Genomic DNA, 26,893 nt, shown 5'->3' with positions numbered 1-26,893 from the left:
CCTCCTCTCCCCTCCTGTAGAGGAAACAAAGTTGCCCATCTCAGGGCCAGGCTTCCTATATCCTAAGGAGCTCTGGGAGTGCCCTGGACATGCCTGTGGGAATGGATGATGCTCGGTGCTCCTGTGTGGAAGGAAAGAGGGCAAGGCAGAAAGAGCCAAAGACTGAGGCAGAGGCAGTGTGTGGAGCAGTGGGGAGTGTCCATGGAAAAGACTGAATGACTGCCCTGGGGTCTGAGAGGAGGCCATGCTCTGATGGTGACTATACTGCTTTGTCCTACTCTGCCCCTGAGGACAAGCCCCAGAGAGCCCTGTGCATGGTCCAGCTGCAGGACCCTCCCCCCCCACCCCAGGAAGTGTAAATGCTCGGCACGTGGGAGAGGTGGGCAGAGGACAGTGAGACACACATCTCAACACAGTAGCATTCAAAGAGATCAAAATGCATTTAATGTGGTCTAGTCTCATTGCCTACATCTTTAGATACCACTATTATTGAAAATAACATGAAAATTCTCCAGTTTCACCGTTTAAAATAGATTTAACACTCTATGACCTCACACAGGGCAGATACCCATACAAGGGCCTCCCTATGGTGTGTTCTGCCCCCAGGCCCTTGGCTGGACAAGGACCAGGTGCACAGCACCAGATGGGCTCAGGGCAGCTGCTTCATCCTGTGCAGCTCTCTCTCTCTTTCTCTCTCTCTCTCTCTCTCTCTCTCTCTCATGCTGCACACAGCACCCACACCACTGACATTCACATACACACACCCTGGGACCTCCACACACTCACACATGTTCACACACACACACACACACACACACACACACACACACACACACACAGATGCCTCCATGGCCTCCGACAGAATCTGCCGCAGAGGCTTACTTACCATCAGACTCTCCGGACTGATGCACACTGAGTACAGCCTGCATAACCAGGGCAGGGCAGGGACTCAAGTCGGACTGTGATCATGTGGCCAGCATCCAGCCTGACCAGTTCAGGTTGGTGAGCACTAAACCCACCTTACCCAAATAAAAAAACAAGCACCCACATACCTGTGGTCTGACATAGACTACCTGTATACAAACACCTGTGTATACTGTCTACCTATATACCAAGTTTTACACACAGGGAGGCAATCGTGTGATCACGTCAGTACATGCGTGCACACAGACCCTGGTTTTCCTTCTCATGCACTCTCCAGGGGCCAAGCTTTCCTGCTTGGCACAGGCACATGGCTCCCCTCTCAGTGGCTTCCTCCATTAAGTGCACTAAAGAGGGGTGAAGGGGCTAGTTTGGTCTTTAGCTCAAGCAATAAATAAATATGGGGAAAGAGGAAAAAAGAGGGCAGGAGAATTTGAAAATACAGCATCTGCCTGCCTTTGGCAGAGATGAAAGGCAGCTTGAGCTGCTCTCCAGCAGGGCCCAGAGACAGGACCATTCTAGCAGGCCTGAGCCTAGAGGAGGATGGGCTAGCTAGAGTTCTGAATGCTTCAGGCCAGTGAGATGAACTGAGAGCAGGCCTTAGGGCACCAGGAGCCTCTAGACCCTGTTCTGGATACAGGCCTACCTACTTGGAAAGAACAGGTGCCCCGGCTCCCACAGTGGCACCCAGTGGCCAGGACCTACCCGCTGCCCCTCCCTAGCCCTGCCAACTGGATAGAGAGGTGAGTGACAGGCAAGCACTCCCTGGCTAAATGCACCCTTAGGTCCCAGGGCCAAGGCTAGAAAAGTCAATGAGATTTGGGGACAGAGGTCTGGCCAAGAACACAAAGGAGCTCATGCCTCTGCAGCAGGTTCTAGGGAAATCTCCTACTTTAGAAATTAGCATGGAATCTTAAGCTAGATGCCTGGGAGCAAGCCCACTTCAGGTATCCCTGCTGATGGGGCCCTATGGAAAGACTCCACCTCTTGGGCCTCAGGAAGGAAAAGTTCCACCACAGGTCCCTAAAGGCTTAACAGAAATTCTTTGTTTTATGACATTTCTCTGGTCCATCTCTATGGTGGGAGGGGGCTGGTGCAGGATAGGGGTCGGGGTGTTTCTCTCCTCTCCTAGGCTCTGCCTTCCAGCAGGAGATAACTGGCTGGGGCTAGCAGGGCTTCATCATCCTGCCGCAGGAGTGTGGGGCAAAGGTAGGCAGGGACATGACTATGAGAGAGAGGCCACTGCAACCTCAGAGAGGCCTGTGGGAGCTTCATGACTGGAGTTAGGGCAGTAGGAAAAGATTAAACAAGTCTGAGAAAACCAGAAATGACGGAAGCCAGACAACCAGAGTCTCTAAGGCACAACTCAAGCTGTGAGTCCAGCGGGGAGGTGGGGCTGACCCACTTCCTGGGAATGTGGGACCCAGACCCCATGCTAATTTCCTGAGTGTCCTTTTCCAAGAAGCACCCACTCTGGTGTTTCCTATGCCCCTCGCTGCAAGGGGTGGAGACCTGGGGCAGACAGGGAATGAAGCACAACAGGAGCATGGAGTGGGGGGTGGGGGTGGGGGAAGAAGGGTCTAAACCCAGCCCTGAGGCAGCTGAGGTACAACGTCAAACAGAAGAACAAGCCAGATTCACCCTAGTGGGCCCCACCCCCAGAGACATCCAGACACTTTATTAGGATTGTTAACATGATCACAAGCAGCCTGATTCATCCTTAAGAATGACAACTTGCAGGGCTCTGGCCCACGTGAGGGAGAAACCAGACCTCTGAGAACCTTCAGGGTTCTCTGTCCAGTTGCTGGCCTGGCAGCGCTGAGTGGAATTCTGACTGTCCCCACACCAGGAATTTTAAAATTTGAACCACCTGTTAGTGTTTTCTTGTGTTTTGTGGGGTTTTTTGTTTGTTTGTTTGTTTGTTTGTGTTTGTTTGTAAACAGTCTTACCCAAGTTAAAAACCAATGAAGTGTACATACACAGCCTCCTCCCACCAGGGCTGGGACTTGCTTCCTGAGGCCTCCAGCAGAGTCCCCAACTCCTGTGCAACCCTACCCCCAAGAAGTCACCTCCTTGCCCGTGTGTATACATTAGCTTCTGAAGCCATGAGCTGGTCATTTTGGCCATCCACTCTCCTGCCAACTTCCCCAAGCTATTGCGAAAAAGACTAAGATGCTACTGAGTCTGTGACCCGAGCGAGGTGCTTGGCCCGCTCTGCTCCAATGCAGGTCCCCAAGGGACGTGGGACCTATTATGGTCAGGATGGTGCTGCATCTAAGCCAAAGTCACTCAGATCTCTGACTCCCGTCTGTAGGGCCGCTCAAGGGCACCACTGCTGGCCTGCAGTCTGTCAAAGTCATGCTCGGGCTGAGGGCTGCGGCCATCCCGGTCTGTCGCCACCTCGTCCTCCTCATCTCGGCTCAGGAAGGCTAGCTCATTCTCATAGCAGAAAGAGCTGGCACTCGGCAGGAGGAACTTGTTCTCCACCAGGTCCTTGGCGCTGCAGCGGGGGGTAGATGGCACCTCATAGGTCTTGTGGAAGTGTGAGTAGTCAATCTTATACTGGTTCTTCTCTTCGAAGAGCACTGGCTCAAAGCGGTGGCCCCAGAGGATCTCATTAGCCAGGTAGGAACTGCGAGCCTGGGTGGTCATGGCTGTGGCCTCTACCATGCCTTCTAGGATGACCACAATCTCAAAGTCATCCGTCTCGAGGTCCTGACGGCTAATGCCAAACAGTGGACTGGCTTCATCAATCTCGTGCAAGATGGTGATGGGTGACACCAAGAAGATACGATCTAGACCCTTGTCAAAGCCAACATCAATGTCAATCTGGTCCAGTGGGATGTACTCACCCTCCTCTGTGACCCTGGGCTTGATGAGCTGGGCTCGAACGTGGGCCTCCACAATGTGGCTCTTGCGCAGGTTGCCCACACGCCACATGAGACAGAGCTTGCCGTCACGCAGAGCCACTACAGCATTATGGCTGAAAAGCAGAGTCTGTGCTCGCTTCTTGGGCCGTGCCATCTTGGCCATGATGGCACCAATCATGAACGAGTCAATGATGCAGCCCACAATGGACTGGGCCACCACCATGAAGACAGCCACTGGGCACTCTTCAGTCACGCAGCGTAGCCCGTAGCCAATGGTGGTCTGTGTCTCAATGGAGAAGAGAAAGGCTGCCATAAAGCCATGGACCTGCAACACACAGGGTGTACGGCCACGGCCCTCAGCTGGCTCCAGGTCTCCGTGGGCGACAGCAATGACCCAGAAGATGATGCCGAACAGCAACCAGGAGGCAAGAAAGGCCAGAGAGAAGATGAGCAGCATGTAGCGCCAGCGGATGTCCACACACGTGGTAAACATGTCAGCCAGGTAGCGCTGTGACTTCTCATCCATGTTGGCGAATTCAATGTTGCACTGACCGTTCTTCTTGACAAAGCGGTTGCGGCACCGGCGCCGTGTATGCACCTTGCCATTGCCAAAACCGTTGGCGCCTGACATGGTAACCAGGTGTAGCCCGTCCTCCTCAGATGACACGATGCTGTAGGGGTTGGCCCGACTGGCTGCGGTCATCCCGGGGTCTGGTGGACCCTGGCCTGCCCCCAGGCTGACTCCAGGCGGGGGCACTTCTGCAAAAGAGAGGACAGTAGGTCTGTCTGGGCAGACATCCAGGGCCATGACAGTAACTGACAGACACAGCCTCCGTTTAGTCACCACAGTTCCCCGTCTTCCCTCCCACTTGAAGCCTGCTTCTCAAACCACCTTCACAGCTTGGAAAACAACCTCCCAGAAGCTCCAGCCAGAAACCTCTCATCTCTTGGCTTCCTCTCATCTCTTCTAGCTCCTATACAAAGGGCCTTGCTTTCACTATATATTTATATTTCCCTTACCCTCATAGCCCAAACAAACCCTTGTCACCTCCAGCCCAGACCAAGGCAGGGGGCATCTCACCAGCTCACTTCATCTGCCTTCCTCCCAGTCTCCCATGACAGGCACCAGAAGCCTGAAAAGCACCAAGTCAAAGCCCATCCTTCCTCTACTCACAGCCAGCTGACCCTAGTAGCTGCAAGGTCTGTACAAGCAGGCCCACGGCCTTGTTGACCAGCCAAACACACTCCCTCCACACCCCTGACACACACACACACACACACACACACACACACACACATGCTCTCCCCTCCATACCTCCTCTTACTCCTCCACCCCACTCCTGCCTTCTACACACATACCCCTCACACTTCCTCCACCTCCACACCTGCTCCCTGCACACACACACACACACACACACACACACACACACACGCTCCACCCCCAACTCTCCCTCACACACACAGGTTCTCCGTACTCTCCCCCATCCTCCCCCCACACACACCCTCCCACAGCCACTCTGATGTGCATCATACTCTGCTCTCATGATGTCTGACAGGCCTCCTCATGCCCTAGAAGTAACACACACATGGTCCTGACCCACACACTGCACACTCCATCACAGATCCTCATGTGGAATATCAACAGCAACAATCATAACAGCTGTGACACTGGTCAGCTCCCTCACATAAGGCCATTTATGTCAACCACTGCCTTACCCCAGGTCTAAACAGGTCTGCCAGGCCCCAGGCCTCGTTATATCTGACATTCTGTGCTCACTCTGCTCATCCTCTAGAAGCCCAGAGCACCCACTAAGCACTCATAGGCTACCCCCATATCTTTTCTATCATGGGATCATATGATATAAAGGGTATCCCTAGAGTAGACACCCAGATTGAATCTCTTAAGGTTGCCCTAACTTCAGAACAGGCACCTTCCCCACCTCTGCTGTGGACTTCGGGCAGGACCGCAGCCCCCACACGTGTCACTGGCTTCCATGACCACCTCCTATAGGGAATACCATAACTCCAGGCCAGCCTAGCACACAGTCCCCCCGGAGGAGGCCTGAGGAATGGTGTCATAACTCCAGGCCAGCCTAGCACACAGTCCCCCCAGAGGAGGTCTGAGGAATGGTGTCATAACTCCAGGCCAGCCTAGCACACAGTCCCCCCGGAGGAGGTCTGAGGAATGGTGTGATGGTCAGAACAAACCCATTTCTTGGGCCCAGGCTTTGCACGCTCCCCATTGCTCCACAGTGTCCGGCGCTAGGCTAAGCCAAGGATCGCAGCATGCCTGGCCCTGTAGACTCTAGCCCATCTCAGCTGGACTGAGCTAAAAGTGAGTGTCCACTGATGTAGCAGGACACTGATGAGCTGAACATGCAGTATCTCCCCATCACAGGGATGCCATAGACCTCAAGACCTACCCAGTGGCATGCCAGTTTAGAGCCCAATAAAGCCTTGGAGCCCTCGGTCACTAGGAAGACAGAGATCCCAGAAGAAGATCCCAGGGTAGCTGGGTACCTGGGGCAGGCCGGATGCTATCCAAACTTCCTGCCCTTGGACCCTTGAGGGTGGCTTTGCCCCATTTTTCAGAGCTCAGAACAGGAAGACATTTGCCCAGTGCCTGTAAGCAGAGGTAACAATGCTGGAATTCAACCCCATTCGGACAGCACAATCCTGGGACAAATCTACATCAGAGGCTCAGAGGGACATGGCCTGCAGACTCTGCCACCAACACAGAGGCATAGATGGACACCAGTAGACCAGACGGCTTGGGAAGGACTCCCAGGGTCTACGTCATGAGTCGTAGTGGCTGCCGCCTGGCAGACACAGCCATGAAGCTTGGGGACCACAGAAAGAGTGGCATGGGGCAAAACACAGCCAAGAGCCTCAAGTCATCCTCTAACGGCCATGGAGGGTTTGTTTCTAAAGGGTAAAGTTACTCCCAAACAAGGCATGTGGGTTCTAACAGGAGAGCTGAGATCCAAACCTCTTGTCTGTTCTGCAAGGTATCCTACTGTGTAACCTCAGACCCTACAGGGTCACCTGTCCTCACAACCTCCCCTATAGCTCTTTCCATTGACCACCTCACCATGGGCCTGTGTAGCTGAGGCTCGGGGTCGTAATGGTGGATGCTGTTTCTGCCTAGGCCAAGAGGCAGAGGGTTGGCGGGGCTGGGGAACCCCGGGACCACTCTGGGAAGACATCTCAGCCCCGGGTCCCTGAGCCTTCCAGGGGAAGGTGGCCAAGGTTGGGGTACTCAGACGCCGGGGGGAGGCTGCCAGATCCCGGGAGGCAGGCTTGTGTGACCCAGAGGCCTTGAGGGACGTCCAGCGGGTCATGGTGGCTCTGGCTCGAGCTATGAACAGCAGCTGGCCTGCAGGGAATAGAATCACAAGAATCAAAGACTGGGGATCCCAGTCTAGAACCCTGCTCCAGGAAAGCAGTCTCGCTTCTGGCCAACCCCTACGCTGTAGCCATTCCTAGAACCACCTAGGTGTTGTCACAGACCTGAGAACGCCCACTTCTATTGATATTCCACCCACACCACAGAGAAAATCAGCCGAAAGTTTATGCCTGATCCACACCTTGAGCCGGAGTGAATTCGCTTGTCCCTAAACCAAGAGAGTACGCATGAGCATCAGAAGCAGGCAGAGCCCTAGGGTGTGGAAGCCCCTCATTTGGGGCTAGATGAAGACAGACCCGAAAGGAAGACCCAGAAGCAGAAACTAGCATCAGAGATAGACCAAGAGTCAGAAGGAGACTCCCACCCAAAGGCTTGTGCAAGAAGGTACCAAAGATCTCTAAAAACCAGAGGGCAGAGTCTCAGTCGGGGGCAGGCAGGCTGGCAGGCTGTTGCTCAACCGGGCTGTGCGGAGACTAGGAAAGAAAAGGGATGAGAATGTGTTTCACTTGAAGAGGCCTAAGTAAGGAAAGATTCCAGCACCCCTTTTCATAGGTGGGAAAGCCGAGGCTAAAGGAGAAAGCAGTGTTCCAGCCAACAGCGAGAACCATGTTGGCAGGCCAGTGGGAGTTCCGGGCATTGCCAGAAGGGAACAGGGAGACTCAGTGGAGTACAGTACCTGAACTAGACAAGGAGAGTCGCAACTGGATGACACTCAGAACAAAGCCAGGCACAGTGGGCCCAGACTCCACAGAAGGAAATGGTCCGTCCTGGACCTACAGGCTTAAGACCAGCTTCTAGTCCTGGCTGCATCTGCAGGTGCAGTCTCTCAGCATCCAGTAAGCTTGGAGCACTGACTGGGGCCAGGACTGGAGCTTTGAGCAAAAAGAGCTGCCACCTAACCTAGGGTGGGGCCTGGGAGTCACTGGGAGGTACCTCCGGATGAAGCAGGACATCTCCAAGACTCTGGGCACCTCAGGTTTCGCTAATATCCGGGAGGAACTGGGACAAGGCTTGGGCCCATATTTGTAAATGTCAGCAAGATGCTGGCTGCAAAGATGTGAGCCCTGGAAGAGGAACACCAGGTGCCTCCCCCCAGGCTCTCCTTTAGAATGAGGAATAAAGGGCGAAAATCTATCAAGTGCTGCTACCTGAAAGGTGCTCTTCTAAAAATCTCCCATGCTCATTCATTTAATCCCCATAATGACCATGACGGTTAACCCCTTTTCCAGGGAGGAAACTGAAGCTCAGGGAGACTGAGTCACTTATGAAGGACCGCACAGCTGCTAGGGAGTGGAGTTTCTGCTCTGGAGAGCCGAGATGAAAACAACATCGATTACCTCAGGTCCTGAGGGCAGACTCGGTGACACCATCTTCCAGTTCTCCAGACCCCACAATCCCATTTGGTAATAAAATATACAATACACATTACCCCCAAGTTGGTAGACAGCAGCAGAATTTTAAGGGCCAGGGTATATCCAATCAAGCTCCCACATCAAAAGATTCCTTGGAGGTCACATGTTCAGGGAAGGCAAACATGTGGTAAGCTGGGGCCTTTCCCTTCCACCTGTGCCTGTGGCCATTTTCAATAATCAACCACAGAGCTTTTGCCCAATGTACCCAGGAGCAGCTGATGCAGTTACTACCTATCTATCTTAGCGTGAGAGACTCCCTGCCTCCTTCATCACAAAGGAAATGAGAGAGCAGGCAAGCAGGAGGCACAAAGTTCTCCCTTGTGCCAGGTCCTGCCCAGAAGGTAAACCTGTGGTAGCAGGCCAACAGAAAGGGGCACTTGCAGAGATGGCCTGGCCAGAGTTAGGGGCACACAGACCAGTAAGGAGGCTCGTCTGGTCGGTAAGAGCTCAGTATGGGTGTCCAGGGAATGAGAAGTAGTCGACTGACATTTCCTTCTTTAGATCTGAGAAGGTGATCCCCTGGCCCTTTTTCCAAGTCAGATTTCCTGGTCCAATCCTCAGACAACCTTTGCCCCGGTCCCCTGCAAATACTGAGGATCAGTGCATACACTAGGCTCCTGCTTCGAGCCTATGCTAGGCATGGGGGAAATAGCCGAGGGGAAAGGGTAGATGAGTGATGTTCTCCCTTCCCCCAGCCCTTACCGCTCCAGAGTCCTTGCCCTGATTCTAACAGCCACATCAATGTCTCTTTGCCTAAAAAGCTCTCTAGTTATTAGACCACACTCTGCCCAGGCACGGGGCAGGCTGGGACCCAAAACCACCAAGGATAAGTGGGTAAATGGCTCCATTTCCCACCCCAGGCATGAGAAGCGCATGTTCCATGTGTCACCTTGGCTGGATCCTCACCTGGGAATTCCCCAACCTATTAGTTCCCCAGCTTGTTCTAGCTCTAGTCACCTGCCCGCCCCCAGCTGTAACCCTATCAATAACATGTCCTCCCTCACCCCCTCTCTATCTGGTCCTTCTCTGCCTCTCCTCAGTGCTCGCTCCCCTCTGGGATTTCCTCATCTTGACTCCCATGAAGCTACCTGCGCTGGTAACTTGTCTCTTGGACTCTCCTCTAGTGTCTCACTTCCGCAAAGCCTCCATGAGCCCCAATTTCCATCCCCTCTGGGATGATCATACCAGCAAGAAGACAATACAGAACCTCTTCCCCAAGTATGCCTCACCCTCTCTCCTCTCCCACCCCTTCTATGAAGACCTGGATTCTCTTGTCCTGGTTTCTACTCATTAGGGTCAGAAGCTGCTTGCACATTTCTAGAGCTGCTCTGGACCTAGTGCCACTTCCAATCAGCCTCCAAGACCAGAGAGGCTGATGCAGGTCCTGACACAGAGAACCCGAGAAATATTCCTGCTCAGATGCAAAGGCAAAGGCAAGAGCTCAGACTGAAAAGATGAGAAGGGCTAGAGCCATGAATGAGGAGACAGATATATGCACAAGTGGGTGGTCAAGCAGATGGATGGATAAACTGGGCTGACAAATGTGTGGGCGTCTGGAGAGGAGTGACCAGATACTGGGTGGTTTGGTGGGTGGATGGCTGGCTGAGCAGATGAATGGATAAAGGAAGTGAGTAATGAATGGAAGGGATGGGCAGCTAACAAATTAGAATGGATGATGAGATTGATGGTTGTTCTTGTGGTCAGATGAATGGACGGAGGGGTATGTGGGTGAGGTGAATGGAGGTGGGGAGGGTCAGCGGGATGAGGGATAGAAATCAGGTGAGTGTGGGAGATGGGGGTGAGAGGATGCATGTCTGATAGATGGGGTGTCTGGGGCTAAGGAGAAGATACCATCGAGGAGTGAGAGGAGGCACCATCAAGCATCTGTCTGTGGATGGTAAACCATACAAGTACACATCAGGACCTCAACCACACCTGGAGCTGTCTCTAGCGCCAAGCTGCAGCTGCCATCTTTATGAATAACCAAGCTGCGACTAGCCCTCGATACCATCTGGAAGGGATGGGGCCTCTAGTTGCTCCTAGACCTCCAGTGAGCTGAACAGAGTTCCCATAAATGCTGCTGCTCTCCTCAGATGGCTCAGAAGTCATAACTCTCACCCCATATGACTCCACAGCATGACAGCTCAAACCAGGACACCACCACTGGACCAGGGCAGAACAAGAAAACCTCCCCTGATGATGGAGAAAGCCACAGTGCACACCAGGCACAGGGTAGGCACCTCACATACATCATCTTGCAGAATCTTCACGGGGACACAGGACTGGAATGACTACCCTTCCCTTTTCAGAGAAACAGCAATGTCTCCAGGGTCATGAAGAGGCTTGTTCAAGCCTCCTGCCAGGCTTCCCCAGTGCCACCCCCAGGCAGCTGTGGAGAGTGTGATGGATGGTATCTCCATGGTCGGTGTGTGGGTGAGTGAATGGATGAGCACAGGGGGTGGGGCTGGGTGAATGGCACAGATGAACAGATAGGAAAGTGAGCTGGAGCTCAGGAACCATTTCAAAGGGGCAGACGGAGGCTTGCCCGGACGCATACCCATCCTACAGTGTCCAGAATCAGTTTTCCATCTGTCAATGGGACCCCCTGCCTGCCAACCTGTCTGCCAAGTGGACTTGGGGAGAAGACGATGAGGCAAAGGGCTCTGAGAGCTTCTGGGGCCAGGACCTTGAGATGTTGTCACCTTCTCCACCTCCCAGGCAGAGTTCACGGGGACGCCCAAGTCTGCTTTGTCACACTGGCTTTTCTGGCTGGGGTTGAAGACGTGGTCGGTGAGTCACCCCTACATTCTAAGCCCCTGGGGCAAGCGACAATGGTGGTTTTGGAGACGCAGAGTTATATTCTAATCGGGGATCTTCCACTTAGAAGCCGTGTGGCCCTGGGGGAGTCACTTCCCCTGTCTATAAGCCTCTCTATCTCCAGTGATGCCTTCTATCCACTGATGCCTCTTGGCTCTTTGATCCTAAGAAACTAAGAAACTAAGACTCAGGAGGCTGAGACAAATGTCACATAACTGGGAATGTCCATGGCAGGGACATCCTGCCTGTGAACTGGGAGTGAGTTCAAACTGTGCTTGGACCTATGTGCTCTGCTCATTACAGCCCAGCCTTGAAGGACGGTTCCTTCCCCTGGACATACCAGGAAATTGGTATGTCCATACAACATAAAGAAGGAAAGACTATGGGGTTAGGCAGTATCCCAGTTACCCACATCAGAACTCCATATGGAAGAGATGACTATCACAAGACAACTAGAAGCTAAAGAAGGGTTCAGAAGAGTCAGGGATAAGAGCTGTGAATACTTTGCTCTCCCCACTTCCTGTGGGTCACCTGGCTGGTCCCAGGCTCTCTCAAGCTGACTCCCTACTGGGACTTGCCCCGGACCCACAACTCCAGTTCTCATCATTGTTCCTCTCTGTATAAGGAAATTGAGACTTGTTACCAAGAAGTGACTTGCCCACGGTCACCGAACCAGGGAGTGGTGACCTCAGATTTATGGATACATTGTCCAGGGCCCCTATCTCACCCTACCCTGTAGAAGCTAAAGCAACCTACCAAGAAAATGGCCCCTTCATTTACCAGGAGCGCATTCCCAGGAGCAGCAGCCATCCCAGATTAGAAAGCAGGGAGCACAGAGCAAGGCTCTCTAGATTTGAGGGTTGGGCCCAAAACAGTTGCCAGCCAGTGAGGGGAAGGCTCAGGCTGGCCCAGGCCTCTTGTCATGCTAAGCCTGGGAGCCAAGGTTCTGGAGCTCGCAGGTACTTCCTGAGACTCAGGTGACACTGCCAGTCTCCAGCCAATATTCCCATGAAACTGAGCATGCCACCAGGAAGTGAGAGCCAGGCACAGGGTGGAGAACAGGGCCTGGCCCAGCAAGGAGTAAAAGGCAGCATGATCAGCAGTGATCCAGAGGGGCCCTTCCCTGGCTTCAGGCTCCACACACCTCAGCAAGTGTCACGGGATAGGCAGAATCCTAGCCCCCACTCCTGGCATGCAGCGGCCACACGGCAAGGATCCTTGCCAGTGTTGAAGAGGGTTGGTTCAGATGTGACACACCAGATGTGTCCCCACCTGGACAGCTGAGAACAGAAAGAAGGTTCCAGGTACCAGTCTGGATATCCCTTGGAAGATACTCAGCATTTCCTCAGAGTAGACCCAGCCCCCTTGCTCCCCATTGCCAGGGCATTTGAGCCCCAGACAGTGTCCTTCCTGCAGGCTATGACAGGGTAAGCCTAGAGATGAGTGAGACACACTAACCCCAGCAGCTGGCTGTGCTGCATGGCCAGGAGAAGTGAGCAGCACCCCATGAGCCTGAGGTTGAAGCCAGGGCTCTGTTGTGGCCCCGCCAGGGTAGACAACGGGCACCAGATGCCAGGGAATGTTTCTAGGATATTTTTATCTTGAGAACATCCTTTGGGGATGGGGGGGGTGGCGGACAGAGTGTCCTTGGCTCCAGGCCCCTGGGTGCATCAAAGGACAGGGACTTCTGAGTACCCTCTGCCAGGATAGCAACAATTACAAGGCCTCATCCTAGGGTCGGGGGCACCTGGCCAGTATTTGGGTTTCGTGGGTCTCTGGGTTCTATTCCAGCTTGCGTCCCAAGGAGGCAGGCCTCTGTTACCCTCTCATGCTCCTGCTACTGTTCTGCCTTTTCTGGTCCTGATCAATGCCGGCTCAGAACCAGTCACTTAAGGAAGACAGAGCGGACCCGTGATTTCATTGGATGGCTTACCAGCAAGGGAGAAGGACAAGCAGCTAGATTAGAGCCACACTAGAGTCCTGGGAACCCGGGGGCGGGAGGTAATCAGGCCTATGGTGGAGAACTCAGTAGTATCCCAGATGAATGCCATTAAGCCTAGAAGTGCACAGGCATAGGGACCATCCAGACTGAGAATCAAAACAACAGCAACGGTGGGCGTGCCAGGGATGCCTGTGACCCTCAGAGTCCCCTGATCTGGAAGCAGAATCCAGCTCTGGGTCTTGGCAAGCTCTTCCACCCCTGAACTTCCCTGCGCCAGCCAGCAAACTCAGGGGCTTTCTGACCCAGCATCCCAGCACACTACAGAACCTGGGGCTGAGAAAGTCTGAAGGAGCACACTGTTGCCATCCTAATTGCAGGGAAGGTGAATATGCATTGAGAGTTCCAAAGAAAACGGGCTCTGTTCCAAGGTTACACTAACAGATGAAAGAGATGGAGGCCAGAGAAGCCTGCATGCATGCCACACTGACAAGCTTGGGCTCCATCCCAAGAGATGTGCAGATCTCCAGAGCCATGATAGAACCTGAACATTTTAACAATCCAGTCAAATCAACTGAATTTCTGCCCCTTCCTGTGTAGCCTTGGGCAAGGCACATCACTTCTCTGAACTCAGTTTTCCATACCTCCGGAACAAGACTAATAATAGCACCCGCCTCATGGGGCTGGGATGGGCTCTCAGTGAGTCAGTCCATGGGGATTGCCTACAGGAAAACCGCCTGCCCAGTCTCTCTGCCCATCCCAGATGGGCACAGCCCAGAAAGCTCACAGGCCCCTGTAGAGCACAGGCCAACCCCTACCACAGGAAAGAGGATCAGGTGGCCGGATGGGTATGAACCCCAAGAGAGGGGCCCAAGGGACAAAGGCCTGCCAAAGTCTAACTTACTTGGTGTCTCTTTTCAAACTTCAACTAACCTAAGTCTCAGACATTTCCTGAGCACCAAGTATGGAAACAGAGAAGCAAGGACTTTAGATAGAGCAGAAGAAGCCAGCCAGACCCGAAGAATTTGCCAACATAAAAATGTTAATTGGCTGGGCAGCCTTTAATCCCAGCCAGTGGAGAGGCAGGTATGGAGGGCAGAGGCAGGCAGATATCTGAGTTCAAGGCCAGCCTAGTCTACACAGTGAGTTCCAAACACCCCACCATCACCACCACAAAAAAAAAAAAAAAAAAAAAAAAAAAAAAAAAAAAAAAGAATGTTCATCAGAGCTGGAGAAATGGTTCAGCAGTTAAGAATTCTGATTGTCCTTGCAGAGGATTCAAGTTCAGTTTCCAGCACCCATGTTGGGTGGCTCACAACTGACTCTGAATCCAGGGAATCCAGCACACACACACACACATTAATTATAAATAAATCTTCAAAAAACATTTATGATGTTGCTTATCAAACCTATCATATAAGACAAAAAGCAAATGATAATTATCCATTAACCACTGAGTGGATAAGAAAAATGTGGTATAAACACAATGGAATATTACTTGACTATAAAGAAATACAAGGGACTTACAGGAAGTTCCATATGTGGCATTCTCTTCACAAGATGGTGCAGGCCCAGGAGGGGACCAGATCTGACTGAGGATAAGGTCATAGATACATAGGAAATTCTGCGGCTCAGTGAAAGCTGCAGACCCAAGCAGGAGGCCTGAACTGACACAGGACAAGACCTGACCCTCAGAGTGGGACTGATGACAGAATCTCTGGCCCTAAACACCAGACTCGTCGAGGGAAATGGCACCTCAACCCTAATATGGCTTTAGTCCTCTCCTGAACATTGCAAATGCCACCACAGAAAGAAAAGGGGTTGACTTGAATTTGTACAAAATACAAGAGAAAAAAAAAAACTCAACCAACAAGCTAACAGATGGGCCAGTCCCAGTACAGAACTCACATAACCAAAAAAAAAAGAGGCAAGGCATGTCTCTCAAAGATCACTAAACCCATAGTAAGGACCTCTGAATAAGAAAAAACTGGAAGAACTTCCAGACAAAAAATTTTAAAAAATGGTTATAATTATATTCCAACAACCCAAAGATGGCATGAGTGAGAACAAATTCAAAGGGCTGAATGAAAGAAGGAAGTCAATCCAAGATATGAAAATCAAATTCAATAGAGATATAGAATTGCTAAAGAAAAAAACCAAACTGAAATTATGTCAGAAATGAAAACTCAATAAGCCAAATTAAAAGCTCAGGAGCAAGCCTCAGAAGCAGAATGGATCATGGGAAACAGAACACCGAGGCTGCAAGAGAAGAGGAAGAGCTGAACCATCCGGTAAAGATCCGTGATAAAGAAGAAAAAGAAAAACACAGACAGAATGTGAGAGTCCTCTGGGACACTCCGGGAAGATCAAATCCTCCAATGATGGGCATAGGAGAAGACTACAGCACTAAAGGCATAGAAAATACTTTCAATAAAGCCAAAAAAGAAAATTTCCCAAGTAGAGAGAGAGAGGTGCCAGCCAGGTTCCAAGAAGCCTTCTGGACAACAAAGGGATGGGATGAGAAAAGAAAATCCCCACGTTATGTTATGACTAACACACTGAAGATAAAGACAAGTGAAAGGTATTGAAAGCTGCATGAGAGACGGGTCACTCATGAAAGCAGGCTCATCGGGATAATACCCAATTATTTTGGAAATAGTAAGACCAGAGGAGCCTAAAAGGATGCATTATATGCTTTGAAAGACCACAACTCCCAATCTATACTATAAATTATATCCAGAATATATACCTGTTAAAATTAAAACTTTCCATAATAAAGCCAGATTTAAGGAATTTATTTTTTCTAAGTCAGTACTGCCAAGGCCACAGGAAGGAAAACTTTAGTCTGAAAAGAAGGATAAACATGTCCAAGAGGCTACAGAGAATAAATAAACAGCTAGGACATGGGATCAAAGATCTAAGAAAACACCACAAAAGGGCAAGAATGAATCCTTTCAATAATAGCTCTCAGCAGCAACGGACTCAATTCCCAATAAAAAGACACAGGCAGTGGTGGAGGATGCCTTTAATCCCATTACTCAGGAGGCGCAGGCCAGGACATCTCTGAATTTGAGGCCAACCTGGTCTACAGGGTGAGTTCCAGGACAGCCAAGGCTGTGTACAGAGAAATCCTGTCTCAAAACACCCTCCCTTGGAGCTGGAGAGGTGGCTCAGCACTGACTGTTCTTCCAGAGGTCCTGAGTTCAATTCCCAGAAACCACATGGTGACTCACAACCATCTGTTATAGGATCCAATGCCCTCTTCTGGTGTGTTCGAAGTCAGTGACAGTGTACTCGTATACATAAAATAAATAAAATCTTAAATAAAAAGACACCCTCCCTCCCTGAAAAAGACATAGACTAGCAGATTGAACTAGAAAATGTGACCCATCTCTTTTCTGTCTCCAAGAAACATACCACACTACCAAAGATAGAGCCTCAGAATAAAGGGTGGGAAAAGGGATGTCAAACAAGTGGAACTAGAAGCAAGAAAGCATGGCCACCCTAATATCTGACGAACAGATTCCAAGCCACCATAGTTGGAGGAGATAAAGAGGAACACTTCACACTTACAGGGGAACTACCTATGAAGAAGACATTTCAGTTACACACACACACACACACACACACACACACACACACCAAATACAGGTCCGCCCAGTTTCATAAAACAAATAGAAAGCCATAAACTAACCCCAACACCATGCCTGTGGGTGACTTTAGTACCCTACTTTCATCAACTGGCAGGTCATCCAGATGAAAGCTAAGTGGATGAACACTGACATTAAACAACACCACAAATCAAACGGACCTAACAGATATGGATGTACCATTCCATCCAAGCAATTAAAAGTATACATTCTTCTCAATAGCCCAAGGGGTCTGCTCTAAAACTGACCACAAATTAGAACACAAAGCCAGTCCCCAGTGCAGGAAAATTGAAAGGACATCTGTATCCTGAACCTGACCGCAATGGGTTAAAGCTGGGTATCAACAGCAATGGTAACCCCAGAGAGCACATGAACTTGTGGAAGCTGAAGAACACGCCAGTGAATGATATTCAGGTCACTGGAGAAATCGAGAAGGAAATCACAGATTTCTAGAATGGAATGAAAGCGAAAACACAGAGTATCAAAATTTCCAGGACGTTCTTAGGAAGTCAGTCGTAGGAGGAGGGTTTTTAGTTAGCAATGTGTGCCTGCACCAAAAATTGGAAAGATCTCAAATACATTAATGTTCCATCTTAAGGCCCTGGAAAAGCAAGAGTAAACCATACCCCAAACACTAGATGAGAAGAAATTAGTGAAGTCAGTCAGAACAGAAATTCATGAATTAGAATCAAAAACAAAACAAAGAATTTGCAAATTGAAGGCTAAAGAAAGAGCTTGTGGTTTAAGACCTTCAGAAGACTGCAGATCAAATCCCAGCATGCACATGAGATGAGCCAAGAATATCCGAGCCCCTTTATTGGCCTTCATGGGTACCCACACAGATGTGCACAGACATGCACACAGACACATTCTCATAAATAAATAATGAGGGTACATTTTTAAAAAGAGTTGATGAAACAACATCTGGTTCTTTGAGAAAATAAACAAATTGACATATCCTCAACTAAGTTAACCAACAAGAGTAAAAAGAAAAAAAAGCCAAATTAATAACATTAAAGATTACAATAAACATCAATGAAATTAAGAGAATCATGAAGATGTACTTAAAAATGTATATTCGGGGGCTGGTGAGATGGCTCAGCAGGTAAGAGCACTGACTGTTCTTCCGAAAGACCTGAGTTCGGATCCCAGCAACTACATGGTAGTTCACAACCACCCTTAATGAGATCTGATGCTCTCTTCTGGTGCGTCTGAAGACAGCTACAGTGAATTACTCGGGAGCGAGCGGGGCCAGCAGAGGTCCTGAATTCAATTCCCAGCAGCCACACACATGATGGCTAATGGCCATCTGTACAGCTACAGTGTATTCACACACATAAAATAAATAAAGTAAATGTTTTTAAAAAATGTATATTCTGCCAAATTGGAAAACTTTTTAAAATGGATTCATTTCTAGATGCATCTGACATACCAAAATTAAACCAAGATGGAATAAATAATCTAAACAGATCTATAACCAGCAACGTGATTAAGGCAGAATAAAAAATCTCCTAACTAAAAGAAGCCTGAAGACAGATGGAGTCGCTGCAGAACCCTACCAGAACTCCAAATAAGACCTAATAGTAATACTGCTCCAATGATTCCATAAAATAGAAAAGGAAAGAAAGCTTCCAAGCTCCTTTTATGAAGCCAGTATTACTCTGATGCCAAAACCAGATAAAGACAAAATGAAAATTACAGGAAAATCTCCCCAGTGAACATAGATGCAAAATCCTGAATACAATACTGACAAACCAAATTCAAAATCACATAAAAAAAAATCGTTCATGGGGCTGCAGAGATGGTTCTCCAGCTAAGAACACTGGCTGCTTTTCCAGAGGACTGGGGTTTAATTCCCAGTACCCACATGGAGATCCCATGGGATCTACCCACAGGAATACCCACAGGAAATCCAATGCCCTCTTTAGGACTCTGTGAGCACTGGGCACAAATGTGGTGCACAAATATACATCCAGGCAAAACATCCACACACACATAAAATAATTGTTCTTAATCTTTAAAATAGCTCCATACCCATGTTAGGCTTATCCCAGGAATGCAGTAATAGTTCAAATACAAAAATAAATAAATAAATAATAAATAAATAAATATGATTCCTTACATAAATAGATCAAATGACAGAAATCACAGGACCTTCTCAATAGACATAATAAAACAAAACAAAACAACTTTGGCAAAATCCAACATCCCTTCATGATAAAAGCCACTAAGAGGCTGGAGGTAGAAGAAGTGCACCTTAATATAATAAAGGACACATGATGAACATATGCCAACATCACACTAAGCAGAGAGAAATGTGAAGCATCCCAACTAAGATCAGGAGCAAGACAAGATGTCTGCTGTTGCTCCGTGTAGTGCATGGAGTCTCAGCTGGAGCAGGAGAAAAGGATGTAAAAGACATAAACAGAAAAGAAGCGCAAGTATCCGCGTTCACAGATGTAACATATACATAAGAAACCCTCTGGGTCCCATGAAAAAACTTCTGAGCACTAATAAATATGTTCAGCAAAGGAGCCGGACACAAAATCAGCACGAAAAGATCCTCCATGCCAACGGGACGGACAGGAAAGAACTCTAATGAAAATATAAAAGGAATAAATTCAGACAAGAAGAGAGACCTTCCATGATTGTGGGTCGGAAGAAATACTCTGAAAATGACCACCCCACCAAAGGCAACCTACAGATTCAATGTGATCCAAATAGAAATTTCCATGACATAAAAAGACACGATTCAAAAGTTTGCATAGCAGCACAAAAACCCAAGGGTGGTGAAACTAAAGCAAAGACGACCATGGGAGGTGTCACAGTATCTGATCAATTACACTCCAGAGCCATAGTAATAAAAATGTCACGGTACTGGCACAAAAACACAGAGATCAGCACATCAGAATTAAGGACCCAGATTTAAGTGCGCCTGACTATGGCCACCTCTCCTTTTTAATAAAGATACAAAAAAATGCACATTGGAGAAAAGACGTCAACAAATTATACTGGAACAGCTGGATTTCTTTAATTTTTTTTTTTTTTTTTTTACTTGTTTGTTTTTGGTTTTTCAAGACAGGGTTTCTCTGTGTAGCCCTGGCTGTCCTGGAACTCACTCTGTAGACCAGGCTGGTCCTGAACTCAGAAATCTGCCTGCCTCCCAAGTGCTGGGGTTAAAGGCGTGTGCCACCACTGCCCAGCTGGATTTCAACTCGTAAGACATGAACTTGGTCCTCATCTTCCACACTGAACAAAACTCAACTTCAAAGGGATCAACGCCCTCAGGGTAAGACCTGAGAGCCTGAAAGTGCCAGAGGGGAGAGCAGGAAAAGCTCTTTGCCCACAGGTGAGGACTTTCTGCACAGACACTGAGACCAGCAATCAGCAAACTGGATCTCCTGAAGCTAAAAAGCTTCTGTAGCAAGAAAGAAACTGCCAGCCAAGCAAAGAGGCGACCGCAGGATGGAAGAAAATGTTTTCCAGCTATACATTTGATTTTGTTTTGTTTTTGAGACAGGGTCTTCTGTCTATGCATCCCTGGCTAGCCTAGAACTCCTGATGTAGACCAGGCTGGCCTCAAACTCATAGAGACTTGCCTGCTTCTCTAAGGGCAGAGGATTTGTGTCTAGAATAGACAAAGAACTCAAAAAAAAAAAAAAATTAAACATTAAGAAAAGAACCCAATGAGAAAATTAGGCTAGCCAGTTGTGGAGGTCTGTGTTTTTAATCCAAGCACTGGGAGGCAGGGGAAGGAGGATCTCCACGAGTCTGAGGTCAGTCTGGTCTACTAGTAGTTCCAGAACAGCCAGGACTGCGTAGAGAGACTCTTTCTTAAAACAACAATCCATCCCCACCCCAAAAGGGCCAAGGAACTGAACAAAATATTTTTTTCAAAAGAATAAGAAATGCACTCAACTTAGCTAGCCAGCAGGAAAATGCAAATTAAAAGCACTTTAGGATTCCATCTCATAGCAGCCAGAACGGCCATCGGCCATCGTCAGGAATATAAATGACAACAAACCTGTCTTGGATGTGGTGAAAGGAGAACCTTTTCCTGTTGGTTTTTACTACCTAACTAGAGGGAGCTAGTGCAAACACTTAGGGAATCATTCTGGAGGTATCTCAGAAAACAGGAAATAAAACTGCCCTATGACCCAGCTCTGCCTTCCTAGGCACACACCCAAAGGTCTCTCTATCCTACCACAGAGATGCTTACAGGTCCATGTTCAATGCTGCCCTGTTCACAACAGCTAGGAAACGGAATCCTGTCCATCGACAGGTGGGTGAATAAGAAAAGTGTGTTACACGTACACAACAGAATGTTACTTAGTTGTCAAGAAAGATGAAACAATGATGTTTTCAGGTAAATGGGTGAAACTGAGAAATTATACTGGAAGGGGTAACTTCTCTCATGTGTGGAGCTTAAATCTTTTCTGTTCTGTGTTTAACGTGAAGCACAAGTGGAATCCTGGAACTGGGAAGGAGCCCTTGTGGGGAGCACACTAAGGAAGGGAGGGGAGATTATAGGAGGAAGAAAGTGAAAAGTCGGAGGTTGGAGACTGAAAGGCTTAAGGGGGAGAGGCAGGGGAGGATGGAGGAAGAGCCAGGGATGAAGAGGAAGATGAACAACCACATGGAAGCCTACCATCTCGCAACCCAACTGAAAGTCAATATAATCAGAGAGGCAGCAGAACACACGTGAAATCAAGGAGGGCATTGCTGAGGATTGAAGGGTTAAGTCAGGATGGAAGTGGAAGATGGAGGAGAGCAAGGGTTAACTCTAACTAAGGATGTATAAAATAGCCTCATGAAAACCTACTAATTAGTAAGCTAACTTCAAAGCAACTAAAAAAAAAAAGAGTTCAAATGGAATTACACTACATGGGTGGAAATGTGCAAGGCATAGGATACCACCCCCTAGGAGTTATCAGTCTGGAAGGTCCCATGGGTCTTCAAAACAACACAGTCTAGCTGGGGACCATGGTGCACACCTTTAATCTCAGCGAAGGCAGGCAGATCTCTGTGACTTTGAGGCCAGCCTGGTCTACATAGTGAGTTCCAGGCTAGCCAAGGGTGACCCTATCTCAAAACAAAAAAACCCACATGCTATTGCCGTGGCTCTTGGTTGCCTCAAAGACTACATTTTAAGACCCTATTGCTGAAGAAACCACACCCTTTGGCTGCAGGACATAGAGAAACCTCTAGTGAGAGATTTCGTTTCTTTAAAAACACAGTTATGTTATATGAATATGTTTTTGGTTTAGTCCCAGTTGTGGGAATATGGGGCTGCTTCAGATTGTCCACAGCCACTAACTGTGATTGTCTCGTGCGCTAGGAGGGTCATGATTTTTGCCAGCTGCAGGTAGTTTATCTTTGAAATTCTGGGGCCCATTGAGATGGTGTAAAAGCAAGAGCCTGGAGAGGGCCTGTGCTGGCTGCTGCTCCCCTGCTGTTGGTCCCTGCTGCTTTGGCTATTGCTGGCTTGTTGTTTTGCTGGAGTGTTGGTTGGGGATATCCTGATGACCAAGATTGGACTTCCCTCCCCACCCCCCCCAGGTAACCCGATGCCCCAGATTAACAGGAAGTAGTCTAAAGATGTCTATGCCCCCCCTTTCCTCTTTAACCTTCTTTCCCTCCTACCTAGTGTTGGGGGTTCAGAAGGGTGGTAGATAATAGAACCCAATAAAATAGCCCCCAAAAGTACACCAACAGAAACAAATTTTAAACTGACCAGGAAAGTTCCTCCCTGCTGGCCAGCCTTCAGGGGGCTATAAGGTGTTATGCAGGTATGGGAGAGGAAAAGCTATCAATGGTCTTACCCAGCACTGGACCCTGTTTGATGCAATACCAACCTCCCCCAGCAAGATGTGCCTACAGGTGCATAAATGGCACCGCTGTTGTGGAGTAACTGACCGCTTTCTGATGGGATCTGTGGCCTGCTCCACAGGAGGGGATTTCATGCCTGGAACGGAAACCCTGATCAAAAGTCAGGGCGTCACAGACCCCAGGGGAGAACCTGATATTGTTATCCTGCTAAATGGCCATGCTGTCAAATTTCTATTTATGTTTCTACCCATAGACCAGGGCTGCTCTCTGTCTTGGTCAGAGAAGCTTCATTATGCAGTGAGCAACCGTCACTGCAGAGATGAGTGGTTGGTCACAGTGGCAAGAATAAAAGACAGAGTGATCAGCCCTAAACAGGACACCTATATCATCCCCATACAGCAAGCTTCAGGGAACATACCATGTGAATTAACAGAGACTGTGGTTACCTATGTACAATCAAGCCAAAACTCTGGCACAGATGGAGGAAATGACCTCCAGGCCCCACCCCAGACCGAGGGGCCATCAACAGAGGATAACAGCTGAAGGAGAGAGAAGCACTCCTCTTTGAGGATGTGGCTACTGGTTGGCCTCCCATACTCCCTACACCCATGCACTTATGAGCAGCACAAAACGGACTTCATAGATTATATATATATATATATATATAAAAAGACATGAGATACAGAATAAAAACTATATATATATCATTCAAAAATATATATGCGGCTAGGCAGTGGTGGTGCATGACTTTAATCCCAGCACTTGGGAGGCAGAATCAGGTGGATTTCTGAGTTCGAGGCCAGCCTGGTCTACAGAGTGAGTTCCAGGACAGCCAGGGCTACACAGAGAAACCCTGTCTCCAAGAAACTAAAACAACAACAACAAAAAATAAAATAAAATAATATTTTTTAAAGAGTTTAAGCAGAGATACCCTGTAAAAGTGGACAATTCTGTTCCCAGAAGATAGGAGTTATTAAATAGTCCAGTATTTCCTCACTATGTCCCTCCCCCTCCCCTTCAGAATGGTAATGGTATTCTGTGCTATTGTATGCTGCGAGTATATAATTTGCTTTTTTTTGTTTTACAGGGATTACAATTAGGAGATTGCCTTGTCTTGCACTCTCTTGAGACTGTGAAAGACTATGGGGACTTTTGAAGTTGGACTGAATGCACGTTGCATTATGATATAGCCAAAAGCCTATGGAGGCCAAGGAAGAGAAACAGAAAGACCTTTATAGGCTTATATGTTTGAGTACTTGGTCTCAGTTGATAGAACTCTTTGTGAAAGATTAGGAGGTGTGGCCTTATTGGAAGAGGTGTGTCACTGGGTACAGGCTTTGAGTTTTCAAGTGATTCCCAACTGGCTGGCACACTCTCTCTCTTCCTCCCTCCTTCCCCCCCTCCTCATTTGATCCCAAGATGCAAGCTCTCATCTACTGCTCCAGGGTCGTGCCTGCCTGACTGCTGCCATACTCCCTGCCTTGATGGCTACAGATAGATTCAGCCTCTGAAACGGTAACCCCACTAAAGTCTTTCTTCTCTGATTTCTCCCAGTAACAGAAAATTACCTAAGACAATAAGTAACTGTGAGAGCTCAGCTACGGATGGGATGTCTGTATGACCCTCCCCATCCAAGGTCAGGAAACCTTGTCCAAGAGGAGGCAGAAAGCATGTAAGAGCCAAAGGAAGGAGAGGAGAGTTGTAAAACGTCTTTGAGGCACAGCCTGGCTGTCTCATACTGCTGCTGAGGGAGGGAGCATCACTTTTTGAAGATATGTCTGCTAGTAGGTTGTTCATCTCCAGTGTGCATATGAGCAGGCAGCACTAACTGGATTGGGGGGGTATAATAATAATAATAATAATAATAATAATAACAACAACAACAATAAATAATTAGAAGATAAGAAGTTGGGAAGGAGGTGGTGACGGTGAGTGAATAAAATCAAAATACATCATAAACATGTACAATTTTTTAAAAGGATGTATGCTAAATATTCTTTGTAAAAAAAGAGTTCATGTGCTCAACAGAGTGCACAGGATTAGGGCCCAAATACCAGTGAAGCTCACAGGACTTGCAGTGTGTCACAAGGCACAGGACACAGTCTCCAAGAAGCCCTTCCCAGCACAAGGCCCTTCTCTGCTGGTCAAAGCTCAGTGAATCCTTCAAGCTCAGAGACGCCGCCTCCTTTCAGTCCCCCAAGGTTTTTGTCGCACAGCACCCTGCACGTCTCTCAGGCCTTGTACCCTGGGCCTTGCTTCTGCTCAGAACACCAGAAAAACAAAACAAAACAACAACAACAACAACAAAAACCAAGGCACAGAGACACCCAGAACTGGACATGCCTGCAGAGGCCCTGCGGCTGGGCGGTGGCCTGGTGTGTCCTGGAACTCTGAAGGGTTGTGTGCTAAAGCTGAGCGTGCTGGAGAGATGGGGGAGAAGCTGAGATCACCAAGGCTGACATGACAGGATGAGAAGACAGTGGCTCAGGGAGGGGTGGTCCTACTCAGTGACACAGAGCTTGCTTGGCTTCCTCTCTTCCCTCACTGTGTGCTAGGTTCCCTACCTTCTCTATTCTCTCTCCTACAGGTCCTTCAATACTCACCTTCATTCCCACCTCCTGGACTCCCCTCTGCCCCTAGGACCAGGCCAGCCTTTCTTTCTGAGGCTACCCTACCAGGCCAGGGCCTCCCCTGAGGATGAGGCCTGAGCCTGATTCCCCTGAGGAGCCCCGGCATAAGGCCCAATTCTGTGCTGTGGCACTAATGCCCTTGGAAGTTGCATTTAAGAGAGCAGCAGGATTCTTTTCATGCCATTCTATTCTTCCCAGGACCTCTGTCCAGCCTTGGAGAACCTGTCTGGCTGTCCACCTGTCTGGCTGTCCATTTTCACAGGTACTCTCATCTTCAGCTCTCCAGTCGAATACCTTGCAGACATAGCTGCCCAGTCCCTAGAACACCCTCAGCCACGTCTAGAATTGCTAGGACTCTTCTTCCATACCGCTAGCTGGCCTTCCAAGAAGCCAAGAGAAACGAGAACTTTCAATTTAAACATGCCTGACACCAAAGTTTCCCCCCGCCACACACACACTTTGATCCTTCCACACAGAAAGGCCACCTGGTGTGGTGGTTAACCTTGTCAGCGTTGCTGGTTTTAGAATCGCCATGGAAACACACCTCTGGGTGTGTCTCTGGAAGACCACGCTGAACCTAGGCCGTGCTATCCCACCGGCTGGAGTCCTAGGTTAAGTAAAAGAGGAAAGCGATTTGCGGGCCTGCATCCCTCTCTCTGCTTCCTGACTCAGGATCCCATGTGACCCCTTGCCTCACACTCCTGCCACGGTTCCCACCTCGATGGACTGTACTTTCCAACTGTGAGCCAGAATGAGCCCTTCCCCCTTGAAGTTGCTTTTGATGGGCATTTGTCATAACATCAAGAAAAACAACTAATTCACCTAACCGCTTCCTGTCAGGATTTCTCAACTGCTCTGCTTCCAAGCCCTGGGGCCAAAGGACAGCAAAGTGTGTGGCTCTGGCTGGGGATGAGGGGACTAAGTAACCCTTCTCAGAGCTCCTCCCCTGCCCCAGCACTGCTGGCTGAGGTAGTATCAGGCAGCAGCAGGACCCTATCCACACCAGTAGATACCATCTCAGTAGGAGCTTAGTGCTCCCAGTGACCAAGCATCCTGCTGAAAAAGTGGATGGCAAATGCGCCCAGCCTGAGAACAGTTCAGCACACTGTTGGAGGCAAGGGTAGGGACCAAAGCCAATCTGTGAGCCCACAGGACAGCCTAGGACCCACATCTATCCCTGTCGCTCATCCCTTCCCCTGTTGACCCTGAAAGCATGTTTTTTGAGAACTGGACCTATGCACAGTGTATCATGAATAGTGAAAGGCTCTGTCCTCTAGATGATTCTGAGAGAAGGAGAAAGGGGGAGGGAGGGAGGAAAGAAGAGAGAGAGAGAGAGAGAGAGAGAGAGAGAGAGAGAGAGAGAGAGAGAGAGAATAAAGCCATCAGTGCAGAAGGCACAGCGCAGAAGGAGCTATATGG

The 26,893-nt window shown here is 49.0% G+C and overlaps 1 protein-coding gene across 2 annotated transcripts in view; it reads right to left on the bottom strand.

Moving 5' to 3' along the window:
- Nucleotides 1–421: 421 nt before the first annotated feature.
- Nucleotides 422–26,893, bottom strand: part of Kcnj12 (potassium inwardly rectifying channel subfamily J member 12) — a 48,297-nt gene continuing 21,825 nt past the window's right edge. Inside the window, exons 2-3 of one of the 2 annotated variants that reach the window (XM_031353529.1) lie at nt 6,883–7,167; nt 422–4,550 (exon numbers count right to left, since the gene is read on the bottom strand). In XM_031353529.1, the coding sequence (XP_031209389.1) occupies nt 3,211–4,550; nt 6,883–7,132 (1,590 nt within the window). In that variant the 5' untranslated portion in view covers nt 7,133–7,167 and the 3' untranslated portion in view covers nt 422–3,210. The remainder of the gene's footprint in view (nt 4,551–6,882; nt 7,168–26,893) is intronic. The other variant, XM_031353528.1, reaches the window with a different exon arrangement.

The sequence above is a fragment of the Mastomys coucha genome, unplaced genomic scaffold (assembly GCF_008632895.1).
Source record: "Mastomys coucha isolate ucsf_1 unplaced genomic scaffold, UCSF_Mcou_1 pScaffold5, whole genome shotgun sequence".
NCBI lineage: Eukaryota > Metazoa > Chordata > Mammalia > Rodentia > Muridae > Mastomys > Mastomys coucha.
This window is presented reverse-complemented; position numbering and strand designations above follow the sequence as displayed.